Genomic DNA, 13782 nt, shown 5'->3' with positions numbered 1-13782 from the left:
ATGAAGACATTAGAAGCATTAATAAAAAAAATTGGTTCAACCAAATATGCTCAGCAGCCAAGGGTTATGGTACCTGAATTCTGGCCATGCTCCAAGGCAAATCAATTCACAGTAGCTATGTGGTACACAAACTGGGTCACAAGGCTTTTTGGGGTTGGGAGAGAGACATTGTAAAAGTCATTAAAAATTAATCAGCAACTTAAATTTAAAGCATGTAAAGTGCTTTGAAAAGGTGATAAAGTAAAGGGTTGGTGGTCAATGGTAGGATCATACAAAATGAGCTAGGAACTCTTTTTATCCACAGCTTTGACACTGATTCTCTCTGTGGCCATGGACAAGTTGTTTAACCTCATCAGTATAATGAAGATAATAACTACGTCACAGGGGCATTAGGAGACTTAATTAGTTACTATTTGTAGATTACATAGATAAACTCTGAAGGTGAAGGCACTTTTTGAGCGCTAAGTATTATTATTAGATTCCGAAGTGTTAATTTCTATAATGGTGCAGGAGAACACAACAGTAAAGGCTCTGTAACAACTGCAGAAATGTTTATTCTTGCAATGCCACCATGTCAAAAGGGTACTGGAAATGGATTTGATGGGTTTTTTTCCAAAAGCAGTAACTGGAAATGTGCTTCTGTCATGTACAATATTGCTCATCTCAATGGATTTGGGGCTCCTGACTCCAACCCAAACTTTACAACCCAGATTCCTTAGTAGGAAATGCCATGTCATCTTGAACCAAACAGTTTTGTGAGCTGCAACTTCCAGTTACCCTTTTTGTGAGACTTGTGTTGTGTTGTACAGTTGTACTGCATTTATCTTCTGAGAGGGAGTACATGAGTGGGATCGATTCATTAGAAGCGGAAGTATTAGTTTGTATGGCCAGATTTTTCCTCGCAGCGCCTGGCCCATCTGTTGCCAATGCTGGATCTGCTGAACAATTGACATCCACTGTTTTTGAGCTTCTTTCTCGGCCCTTCCACGGCAAACGTAAATGCCCCTTGCAAAAGTTCCAAACTAGCAAGCAAAAAAAAAGAAGTGCAAAACCTGCTCCCAAGATTTTTACAACAAGGTCCTCTTTTTGGTCTTCCAGAGCTTTCAGTTTTGCTGGATCCTTCTGCAAAGATGATGAGACCAAAGGCTTAGCATGCATGGCAGTTGTTTTATCATTTAGTTGGTTTGTTGTATAACTTTTAGGAATAATGAAAGCACTCTCTTGCTGGCTATAAAGGATGTAGCTAGCCACAGTAATAGGGAATTGTTTCCCGTTGGCTCTCTCTACAGACTGACACACGTAGAATCCAGCATCGGCTCCTGTCACATTAAATATAATTATTCCTCCATCGTAAAGCAGGTATTTAGAATCTTCTGCCTGAAGTCTACTCCCATTGAACTTCCACACTGTGCTAGCCAGGTTGGACAGGGTAACACATTTAAGATTAACATGGCTTCCAAGGATAACTGGATATCTTCTGACATTGTTTCCTGAAATTGTGAATGTTACTTTAATTAAACACAACCAAGTCTTAATTTAACTTGCATGGCTGAACATATGCTTGGAATGACAACAACTTTAAACAGCACAACAAGAAGGACTGTTTTAAGGTATAGGAATGGAAAAAAGGAAATCCACAGCTCTGTCTCCTACACTTCTGCCAGAGAGCAAAATAGCAGAATGTGAATCTTGCTGGCCCTATTCCAGTTGTAATTAATAAACTGAATATGTGCCTGGAATTCAGAAACTTCCAGGTTTTAATTCTGACTTTGCCACACCATCACGTGGTATCTAGTCTTGAGCATGTGTTAGTGTCAACCCCAGTAAAGTGATATAGCTCCATAGAAGTGTTATTAGATTTAGACTGTACTTGTGCAATGCTTTAGGGATACAAAGAGATATATAAGCACTCTTCAACTAGTACTGTATGCTACTGTCCCACAATATGCATTAGTTATGAGTTTTCAATGCAAAGTTTACAAAATCAGGGCCTGAAAGAAAGCACTAAGGATTTTCATCTTGGATTCTCTCTGTAAATCTGGAATCCTTAATCCTTTTGCAGTTTAAAGGCTTTATTATACTTTAATATTCCCCTTTCAACATCCACAGCCAAACTAAAACTTGTGACATTCTTGCAATTTCAGTATGATCACCATGCACTGACAAAACTGAAGTCAAATGAACATGAATTAAAAAAAGAAAAAGAAAAGCAACAACACTTCGAAGTCCATGTATTATTTGATTATAGTAGTGGTTCATGGGCTGAAGAACTCGGCCTTTGCCTGAGGACTAAGAATATATTCAAAATTTGGCTTTATTCCAGAACAACAAATGCTCTGCTGAAATCTAATCATCACCTAATGCATACCAATAGTATGTCATCTTTCAAGCACAAGGCTACAGGCCACTCTTGTATCTAGGTTTGAAAGCTTCGTTAAGGAAGCTGGGAGAGTTGCAAAGTGGAGAAGGCAACAGTGAGCTTTACGTAGTTAAAACAGCAGCTCCTGGCAGCCAGAAAGGCCTGTTAACTTATTAACATGCAATCCTTTCATTTTCTCTAAAACATTGAACTGCTATTTGCAAACGGAAACAAAATTAAACATTCTACAGAAGTCACTGGAAAAAGTTAAGTCAGATCTGTTTTCACAGTAAGACTAACTTGTTTCCTAATCTCTCTTTAAAAATTAATTATAAATGAATCCTTTACATCTCTCCCTTCACTGTTGTTTCTAAAAAATGTTGATTATTTGAATGTTATTTCTGCCAAGCCATACCAAGTGCCAGTCACAGTGATAGTTAACAACACATCTTATATTCCATATGTCACTTTGCAGCTTGAGGGGGGGAATACCAACCAGCTCTAAAATCACAGGCCATGTTTACACTTCCCCTGAGATGAATGGTTTCATTATGAACTAAAATATCTTGATCTCAAGTTCAAAGGAGTTAAGAACAGGCAAGAGGTAGCAACTCAGTTGTTTTTTTTTGCCTTTCCTGGTTCAAAAAGCCCACTCACTTTTAACTTCGGGCTGTTTGAAATATAATTTAGCTAAGATATCAAACATTTCAATGACCATAGATATATGATGTATAGAGCAGATTACTTATTTTCATTTTGTACAGTGTTTCAAAAGTGTTTTCTTAAAAGGTAAATATTCACGTACCTAAACTAGGACATTTGGAAACATCCCCATATTTAATGCTCTGGATTAAATTCCTGAAAGAGAGATTAATAAGAAATACATTATGAGGATTTAAAAACTTTCATTTCGTAAGCTCTCGGGTTTGGCCCGGTTTTGCCCTATAGACTGTTGGAGCAGTATTTTGAAAGCAAGATAAGTCTCAGCTCTACTATAGAGCTGAAGTAAAATATACTTACTGAATGTCACCAATCTGATTAGCCACAGGAACACAAGCAGCAGAAGCCTGAGACCACGCACAGTAGGGATCCCTCGCCAACACACAATCCAAGCAATGTTTATATTGGTGGCAGAGTGAAACTGGAACCTGAACCACTTGGGATGGAGACCCCACGTACAGCAGGCCCTACAAATGCAGGATATTGAGTGCTTACTTATGTTATAACATTGCTTTAGGTTTTAAAAGTTTGTTAAACGCATGGTGACCATTTCTGATTTTTAATCATAAATTAATTATATCTTTTGCAAGAACAGATTATGACATTGTTAAATAAAGATTGTGTGAATATACACAGAGCTCTACAGAACACATGAAAAGACAAGAGTTCCTGACCTGACCAGACCCATGTCTATGAATACTCTGGGAACTGCTGATGAATATATGAATGCTTGTTTCTGTTGTTTCAATATACACAGGAGTCTTATTGTCACAGACAAAACCTTGTCTTTTTGTGATTATTTGGACAGGTAGCTGGCTGGGGTCATCTGACCCCAGCACTCTTTCCTGCCCAGGCAGGGGGTCAGATTTGATGATCTGCTGAGGTCCCTTCTGACCCGAGCATCTATGAATCTATGGCTCAGTGCAGGAGTAGAGCTTTTTACAGAACATGGGGAAGTCAAATGACAAGTGTAGAAAATGTCTGAGGCATCTCAAAACAGCACAAACTTTGCATAGGCACCAACAGAAGTTTTACCTTCCTGGAAGAGAGTTTGAGAGACTGTACAGGCTCAGGAGACCGGAACAGCTGTCTCTCTTCCACAATGAACATCTCTCCATTGCAGTTAAGACCTTTATGCAAATATCCATTATCTGTGTAAAAGGAAATGCACTTTTAAGGACAAATGTGTGCAAAAATAACATAACAATATCTTCAATTTTAAAATTAATCAGTCTTATCTATTGCTTTAGGCAAGTCTTCGAGCTAGGAAAGTTCCAAGTTATTCTATATCACTTTTTTTTTTTGTGCTTATCTTTCTGTAAAGAAGTAGTGATGATTTATCTCAGAAAAGCAGGATTTTGATTTTGGAAGATTTCATTACATTCCTCTAAATATAGAAAATTTCCAGAGACCTCTTACTATCTAATACTTCATCCAGGAGCAGGATGGAAATTCCAGACTAGCAAGTCAGCTTCTACACACCAAGCACTTAAGCAAAAATCTCATCCTTTCCTCCAAAAAATTCCTAGCTCTTATACCCTTAACTAGAGGTCCTCTCATCCCGAGTGAGATTCACGTGTGCTAGGAGACAGCACAAGGCCTATATGCAGCTACTGCCCTATGTAAGACCTTTTGAGAGCCTGACCACATTTCTATTACAAATCTTTTGAAAGTACTGAAATAAATGCCACCTTCTTATAAATTATACCTTAGAAATGTTTAAGAAGAAAATGGCACCATATTGAAGGCTTCCTGACAGGAACAAAACAGTGCAAAGAAAAAAATAAGTCTTAAATAATGCTAATAACAAGGAAGCAAGGACAAGGGAACATCATTCAAATGCCGCAATAACTATAAGCAATGGCCACAGTTCAAAGCACTTAAGTCCCACTGCCTTTAAGCATTAAGTGTTTTGCTGAACGAGACAAATTTTGCCCTCACAAAACAGAGACTATCTAGCACTAGGGAAGTAAAGCAAATTAGACAAGTAATTAGAGAAGAGAGATGTAATACATAAAATTTCTCGTTGTCTTGCTATTTGATGTATTACTGTACAGTAAATTAAGATGAAGAACTTGTGATGCATGAATAAGGGCTGGTGGGATCCTTGTACTTTTTAAAAGCTCAGGAATAAGTTCTAAAACAAAATAGGTTTTAGACCTATAAAAAATTCAGTTTCTTGTTTCTAAAATAAAACCACTTACCTGTTCCTATAAACATAACGTCGTATGCTTTTTTATCTAGGCCAACAATTCTTTCTACTACAATCTTGGTATAATTTGAACCTCTTTTCAGTAGCACTGGCCAATTACCAACTGGATTTACAACATTATCCATTAGAGGGTGGTCTCTAGCAAACTGCAGAATCTTGTCGGGCAAATCAAGTGAAATGTTGTATCCAAAACTTCGGGCGAAATTATCAATACACTAGAAACAACATACAACAGAGTTGATTACAAACATTTTGCAATTAACCAATGTACAAGACAACTTATGCTCTAAACTTTTGTCTCTAGAGTGACATTCATCCAGGTGCTGAGAACCAGCTTTTACGCCCTGTTGTGGTGTGAAGTAGGGAAAATGGCATACCAGAGGGACTGATGTGCACCCAGGCCTGGGTTGGGGGGGAAATTAGACTACAATGAGACAAACCAAAAGAGTTTCCTTTAAACAGAAAAATAAAGTAGTATTTACAGCCCCAGGACGCGGAATTGGCACTTTGCCCCCGTACACCACCCATTTGACATGGGAATGCTCCATAGTTACTGGTCCTTTGTAGTTTCCTTTGGAGAAAACTTCCTGAATTGTTTCCATACTGTATGCACACACGGATGAAATGTCCAGTCTTCCCCTTGGAAGGTAAAAAGAAAAAGGTGTGTTATGTGACCTTTTATTGTGTAAAGGAAGGCTGTAAAACACAATTCACTTTTCACACTATTTTCTCATCAGATTTACTGAAAATATATCTGTGAACAAAAACATCTTTTCTTGTTCTTGGGATTCACAAAGAAGGGCCTAGAACGAGGGTAGTTTGTACAGGATTTTGTTATTATCCTTCGTTATTATTATCCTTTCATTGCTTTCCGCCAAATCAATCTAAATAGCCTAGGAGATGGACACCTTAGATGAGTTCTTTGCGCTGATAACGACCAGTGACAGCAGCCAGACAGGCTTAAGGATCATGGCTGGGCAGCATTTACTGGGCCTTCTCCCTTCTGGCTCACTGCTATTTACACAAAAAATTCCCCCCTCTCCTTTCAGTCCTTGCATCCAATTTTAGTATTTTCAAAGCTCTGGAACTGCTTCAGTCACACCAGTGTAAATCAAGCAAGTCAACGGAGTTACCCTAGAGTTACACATATTAACTAAACGCAACATATGCTCCAATCCCTGATCCTTGCAGAAAATGCTTGTAGCAGCTCTGGCCCTGAGAAACCAGGCTATATAAATAGGAAGATTTGTTGAACTGTATTCAACAATGCTGAGTGTTTATTTCTACAAGCTAAAGGAGAATATTCTGTGATTTTTAACATGACTCCCATGCAGATTTGTATACATAAGCACATGCCGGCATAGACCCTGCAGTGAGATAAATAGGGGTGGTGTAAGTTACAGAGGATAGATATTGACCTGGAAATAGGAGAGCAGTAAACACGCATCAGTTTAGATAACATCCATTTCAGACTTCTGAAGTCATCAGAAGCCACCAAAGCTATCCCCTCGTGCTTACTTTGTGACTTGTGGCCATTGATCAGCACAATCTGACTGCTCACGTACACTGCTTATGTCCCTTCATACACACACACACACACACACACACGAAATCAAGCAAACTTTGACATATTTTACGTGTAACAACATATCCGGGAGGCCTGTTTTTATTTTCACAAAACACTATCATAGACAGTAGGCCTTGACAGATGCTGCTTTTGGAATAAGGGTACTTCAGACGACAGTGGTTTCCTTTCAGTAGGGCACCGCTTATCATGTACCTTAGAGTGCCAGCTGTTTCATTTAGTAAAGGAAGAAGCAGTGGAAATGGAGGCTTTGATCTAAGTGCTAAATGATGTCATTTTCATTTTCTCCACCAACTGGAAGGAGCAAGCATAACCCCAAGTGTCTGAACTAGGATTAGCCTTCCATTAAAAGCTTTGGCCCCAAAATCACAAACATCTAGCTTCCTAAGATGGTAACGTTGGCTCAGCTGGACGGAACTGTAAATGAAAAGAAGTGCAGTCTACTAAAATATGTGGAATGGCTGATCAATTCTTACTCTGAGTCACAGACAAATGGTTGCAATCAGGCCAATAACACTAAAGAGCCCATTACTCCATCCTGAGTGGCATCTACACTCACAGGAGACAGCCACAACTGGAAGGAAGGAAGTGAACATATAGTCTTCCTATTCAAAATAGTTCCTGGAACTGCTAGGCCACTTGCTGGAAGCAATAGATCCAAACCTATGACCCAAATGACTAGGAGGAAGTAAAAAAGCTACGCACACAAATCCTTTTACCCAAGGTCTCAGGCCTCACAAACAAACAAACACACAGGGGTGGTCCCAACCCCGGTGACAGCACATTGTTCACCTTTACAGTAACCAGACTCCTTTGAGATCTGGTATCCGTATAGATATTATACACCCACTTACATGCACACACCATCACTGGTGCTCCAGTGCTTGCTATCAGTCTTTCAGCCAAAATGTACCCTTTGGGAATACTGATATCTTATCACTCTGTGACATGCTGTGCTAGCTATGTGTGCTCTAGCTCCTGAACCAGAAACAATACAGCACAGTGCATGGGCCAATAAATCCTGCTAAGAAGCTTTGCACAAGTATTGCACTAACATGACTGTAAAGCTTCTGGTTTGGAAGCCAGTGCTCACCAACCTGCCTTGTGTCATACAGACGTACTTTGAATGTCTTGCACTGCTTGCTGAACACACACACTCCCCCAGACACTAAAATATAAATTAGGTAAAAGGAATGCTTCAGGGCACAGACATGGGGGAGCTCCATCTTGTAACTATGGGGTAACTGGGCCCATCCTGCCCAGGCTGAGGACAGTCAAAGTGTTCTTGGTCCCAAAAGACACTACTGGCCAAGATGTTAATCTTTAGTGCACTGAAAATGAAATATTTATGAAAAAATGCCTGAGGGAGAGTTTTCTTTGGGAAGAAGCAGTTTGATGCAATAGCAATTAGAGTGCCAGAACACTTTTACATTTGAGTTTACAACAATTTTGAAACAAATCCAAGTACATAGATGCAACATCTATTTTGAAAAACTGCTTCAAAATATTAGCTATAGATGCATTTCTTGTATCTTACCATTGTTGAGTAAATATCCCATAAAAATTTGTTTCTTGCCAGCCTGCTGTCTTAAGTAAAAAGACATCCTGAAGAATATTAAACTGGAAATTTAATTCTGGAACAGAACAGACAAGTCTGGATTTTAAAAATGTTGTCCATCTTTTTTGTAATATACGTTTTCCTCCAAGATCACCCTGTATAAAGGAAAGATACCAACACTGTAGACAAACATCATTTCACTCCCACAAACAGGCTAGATACTACTAACACAGCCAAGGGTTTGACCAGCCGGCCTCTATAAACCTCAGTGTTCAAGGCCAGTGAAGAGAGTTTTGAATATCTCAGAGATCTGAAAATCTGTTTCAGAAGAGACAGTCAAAAGTGAACAAAGTTCAGTAATAGAAGGTGGATGGTACAATTTGTTCACTTTGGTTTGAGGAGTCATCTAAAATATTTGTATACTTAAAAACAAATGACCTAACCACCAAGACTCACCTTGCAAACACGAGCAATTCTTGACACAAGAGGCTTGTCATAGAATTCAAATTCAACAGCAGTTTCAGTGAAGAACACATAAATTTTATCATCATCTCCATTTGAATTTGATTCACTTTCCTTCACTATATCCATATGGACAAAATTGGGCTCTGAAATATTTGAACACATAACGCTATCGTTTTTTTTTCTAATGTAGAAAGCAACATGACTATCAAACATTATTAAAAATGGAGTAAAATAATGGTTTTTTGGAACAGTAGACAAGGAAAGTACTAGAAATAACCTATAAGATCTCAGACAATATTTATTATAGATCCTATCAAAAGATTTAAAAAGGTATATCTCCATGAGTGAAAATGAACTGTGGATTGCCTTTCTACGTTAATCCTTAACTGATACTGTATTAAGTAGTCCTTCTTTTAACAACTGATCTCTGTTTAGAAGCTCAAATTTTCTACCCAGAGAGAAATCAGCAGGCATTAATTTCATGAAGCAAGAAGAATGCTGAAACTCACATTAATTTATTTTTATTTTTTTACCAAAGAGGAAATGTATTAGCGCTAATGCTACACAAGAACTTTTTTGTTTCTTCAAGTAAAGGTTTATCGGTTAATCTGATTCTCTTATATTTCTTTCCCAGTGTTATGAAGCAAGGGCTGCATGAAATAAAATGCTTTTGTGAAAAATAGCAAAGCTAAAATACTAGAAATGCCATTCCGCAAAACTGTGCATGTGCCTAGAATGGGTGTAGGTTTTGATGTCTAGAGAGTTTATAATATACTTCTGCAAGATGAAGTGAGTTAAAAATAAGAGCAATAATCTCAAACCGCAGGCAAACTGGTGAAAGCAAGGAATTCAATATCAACATTTGATTTATTTTTTTAGCAGTTTAGTCTTTTCTTAAATTTAGGACACACAAAAGTTTATGTGCTAAACTGCATCAGCTCCCACAAAGGTGGCTTGAGAACTTACGTGTTGAACAAGCATCAAAATCCATTCTGACGTGTGCCTACTTGCAGCTTGTTTGCTTGTACTCTTAAGTAGTAGAAGTTAGTATGCTTTGCTAGTTTGTCCCAGCAGATTACTGTGAAACAGGGGCGAGTTACTACAGTATAGCTTCTACATAGCAGGTGATATGTGGTAAAGCCCCATGCCTTTTTACTCCATGGTAAATCACTTGTTATGAAATCTCATTACAATTTCTGCCTTGCTGTGATACTTATTTAATGACCAGAAAAACTTTGCTTTTTAGTATCTTTCGTATCAATAAACACATTTTAAACTGGTATTGAACAAGACCAAATGCAATTATGATTCAATATTTGGTTGCTGTACTCCCAGAATCATAACCTATATCACTTTTTGACAAATATCTCAAGAATGGCAGCTGCATTTATAGTAAGTTTTAAATGATGTTCCAGTTTATAAATAACAGTAACAAGCACTGGACATCATCACTCTGCATTGTGACAAAAAATGCATGTAGTTCTATTTTTGTCTATTTTTTTTAAAAAAAGGTCAAGCGAAGTGGAAATTTGTACTTTGGAAGGGCTAAATCACACACAAAAACTTCTTACCATTTAGCCATGATGTTTTAAAGTCTGTCCGCAAATGATTTTTCAAACTGCGTCGTATGATAGGCTCAGTACCCAAGAAATTGTTTGAAGTAGCTGAATACAATTCACCATCTGTAAATTTAGTGAAAAAGTGCATAGAATCCTTACTTTCATCATCAGTTAAAATGAGAATATTACATGCAAATGTAAACTGAAGAGTGCATGTGACCACAAGTTTTTCTCCTGATAAGTCCTGTGAAGTGCTGAGTGCCCTGAACTCCAGATGCCTTTATCAGGAATTGTGGGTACTCAGAAGCATGCAAGATTAGGTCCTGAAGACTGTAAGAAGTTAAGCACTTGCTTTGTTTTCTCAGCTTTGAAGACATTTGTATTAAATGAACTGAAGGGCAGCTTGCTGGAAATTTTGTGCTGCTTGATTGTAACTGAAGTGCTCTGAATGTGTAACTTCTATACATAGTCACTGTTCAGACTATCTGTGTATTCCTAGGGTAGGTATTGAGAGCTTTAAAAGGAAAATGCAAAAAGCTATTGCTCTGGCAGTTCTCTATTCATCCTCATTACTGCCTGACATCAATAATAATTTATGGTGAACCACATACACAAAACAGCATCCCTCTTAAGCAGCTTCATATATAAAAAGAAATAACCCAAGTATCTCCAAACATACCAAGAATGCTCTCTTCTATCGCTGCTCAAAGTTTACCTCTTTCAAGTAACTGATTTTTGTCAGTCCCATGACCAATCACTTGAACAAGTTTCAGGGTGTACTGTGCATGGGCCCAAGAGATGATAGCATGGATAAGAGCCAATGTAAGATTTAAAATCCCAGCAAGATCAAAAGGTAAATATTTGAAAGCACTTAAAAACATAGGGAACAAAGGGCAAAATGTTCAATGAACAGTGAAAGCCAGTAATGGCTAGGAAGAGTCTCAAAGAAGTGACCGAGGGAATCCATCTGGTAATTCCAAATGTTGCTAAGAGACACTGACTCGGGTTTCAAAAATGGTTTTTATCCACGAAAGAAAATCTCTTCCATGTGGCTTTCTGATGATCCCATCTGAAACATTTCACATTGGCTTTATGACCTTGAAATTCATTTGAAATCTTAGGAATTCAGAAGTAAGCAGTTAGATTAAAGAAAGTCAGATATGGCCAAAAGATTTATACTGAGAAAATCAGCAATGCATCCTTCTGAAACCCCCCTGATATCAATGAGCCAATGGGGCCAACAAGCAAATGCATATTTAACTGTATTAAAATAATTCTGTTTAGTTTTGCAAATGATAATGTCATCTGTGTCCTACTCTCAGTCTTAGAGAACAAATGAGGTGATAGCATTTTATGAATAAGAAAAAGCAGAATAAGGATTAGTATCTGACAGATGTGGCTGGCTAGCTTCCATGGCAGTCCCAAACGTACCGACTAGTAGAGAAGCATACTTCAGAGTTGGTTTAAAAGGACACTTTCCTTTGCTGTCTTCAGCTTTCCCTTGCAGGTGAGCATCTGTATTGTTGAATACCTGTTGTAAAAAGCCATTACCATAGAGTAAAATCTACCTCATCAAATGAAATGATTGATACAATTTCTATTAAAGGAGAAAAACCAATAGGTCAATGTGAATATTTGTACAAAAATGTACTTTGTCAATATTTTTCAATGAAGAATTCAATAATGAATTATGAAAGCTCCTTATCACTGGTTGGCTGTCCTTTTAAGGGGACTCAGGGCCTAGTCTCCCAGTGATGAGGATAACATATTTCATCTGGGTATACATGCTCTTCTACGCAGCAAGGAGCAAAATTCATATTTGGTGCAAGTGAAGCTCTCAGTCTTTACGAGTAGTCTGCTATTGCCTTATTGCTAATGAAATATAGTCAAACAAAAAGTTAATCTTTATAGATGCTTTTGACACAGAAATGGCATACAACCAATTTACAGCTTATTGTTAACATCTTACTATTCGTGCAGTGTCAGCTATGCTGTAGACACTCAACTGATATGTAATCCCATTTATGTGTACACAGATAAGGCTACAGCACAAGAAATGGCCATGACTGTTTGCAGAAGTGAATGTTTCTGCTAAGATGACAGCAGATACACAAGCCATGAGGCAAGCATGTAATGCGGTTACTAAACTTGTTTCAGAATGACCAAATGTGCAGTAAAATAATTACTACTAATTTTCAGGTGGGACATTATTTGGAAATATTCTTTAAAATTGCCTTTCTATTCAAACAATTTTATAAATCTGCAATTAAAACCTGTACTTAAGTCGATCAAAAGGCTCACCATGTAATCACAAGCTGGGTGAAATGCATTGGTTCCACAAACATATAAGTTGGTATCATTTATCTTATGGAGGAGGAGGATATAGTTTTGGCATTCCACCTGAAACAGCAAAAAAAAAAAAGAAAAAGAAAAAAAAGAAAGAGTAAACTTAGATATTTTAGCAGCCTGTGCATGAATGTCCCAGGGGTCTTAATAAAAAGCAAAATGTACAGAGTATGTCCAAATCTACCAGAGTTGAATTCAACAGATAAAAAGCAACAAAGAGATATTATATTATAAAGTATTTAAACATATTAAAAATATAAACAGTATTTCCCTCAACGATGAACTGATATAGTACTGTAAGTGCCTGACTCAAAAAAGCACATAAGAACTGCTCATTGCTTATGAGAATGAGCAATCCTATTCATTTCAATAGTACTCAGTATGATACCTAATACTAATTCAATAACTCATTCATGAAAACAAACACTTTACCTACTTTGCCCTTTCCTCTGCGAATGCAGTCCTGCTGTCTATCTTGTGAAGTGAACCAGTACACCTGAAATCCAAAAAATATACCACATTTGGTACACTGCATTTTTGGGTCTAAAATTCCAAGTATGAAATGAAAACAAAATACATTTGAAATTTAATTTTGTTGAGGGAGAAAAACCAGATTCTTCTCTGTGGATGTTGCCCTTGCAACAGAACTGGGGTCATTCTGCTATATAAGGAGAGCAGACTAGAGTCAGTGACCACAGAAAGAAATGTATTTGGTAGTCAGTACTACCTGCAAATAAACACACGGCAGAGCCCACACAGAGTGAGGTGCATTAGCTGTGGTTTTGGTAAAAGAATAGATACTTCAGAATCAGATATGTAAGTACTTGCTTCAGATTCTCGGACCGCTTTCAAAAGAACAAAAAGGTCCAATTAGTGGCGACCCCCCTGCTCAGCTGTGGGAATGAAGCAGTAGAAATGTATTCAATGTAGTGGCTCACCATGACTTGAAAACTTCAGTGCTGAGGGGGACGGAGTGCA

The 13782-nt window shown here is 37.8% G+C and overlaps 1 protein-coding gene across 2 annotated transcripts in view; it reads right to left on the bottom strand.

Annotated features, from left to right (window-relative positions):
* Positions 1 to 13782, bottom strand: part of LOC109294977 (semaphorin-4D-like) — a 21399-nt gene continuing 7617 nt past the window's right edge. Inside the window, exons 3-13 of one of the 2 annotated variants that reach the window (XM_019513613.1) lie at positions 13241 to 13300; positions 12760 to 12858; positions 11890 to 11989; positions 10471 to 10581; positions 8891 to 9042; positions 8414 to 8589; positions 5774 to 5930; positions 5284 to 5506; positions 4115 to 4230; positions 3380 to 3546; positions 3157 to 3217 (exon numbers count right to left, since the gene is read on the bottom strand). In XM_019513613.1, coding sequence (XP_019369158.1) covers positions 3157 to 3217; positions 3380 to 3546; positions 4115 to 4230; positions 5284 to 5506; positions 5774 to 5930; positions 8414 to 8589; positions 8891 to 9042; positions 10471 to 10581; positions 11890 to 11989; positions 12760 to 12858; positions 13241 to 13300 — 1422 coding nt within the window. Of the gene's footprint in view, positions 1491 to 3156; positions 3218 to 3379; positions 3547 to 4114; positions 4231 to 5283; positions 5507 to 5773; positions 5931 to 8413; positions 8590 to 8890; positions 9043 to 10470; positions 10582 to 11889; positions 11990 to 12759; positions 12859 to 13240; positions 13301 to 13782 lie in introns of those variants that run through there. The other variant, XM_019513612.1, reaches the window with a different exon arrangement.

The sequence above is a fragment of the Gavialis gangeticus genome, unplaced genomic scaffold (assembly GCF_001723915.1).
Source record: "Gavialis gangeticus isolate Ggan-Ray unplaced genomic scaffold, GavGan_comp1, whole genome shotgun sequence".
NCBI classification, from domain to species: Eukaryota; Metazoa; Chordata; order Crocodylia; family Gavialidae; genus Gavialis; species Gavialis gangeticus.
Note: the sequence above shows the minus strand (reverse complement) of the source record. Positions and strands in the feature narration are given on the sequence as shown.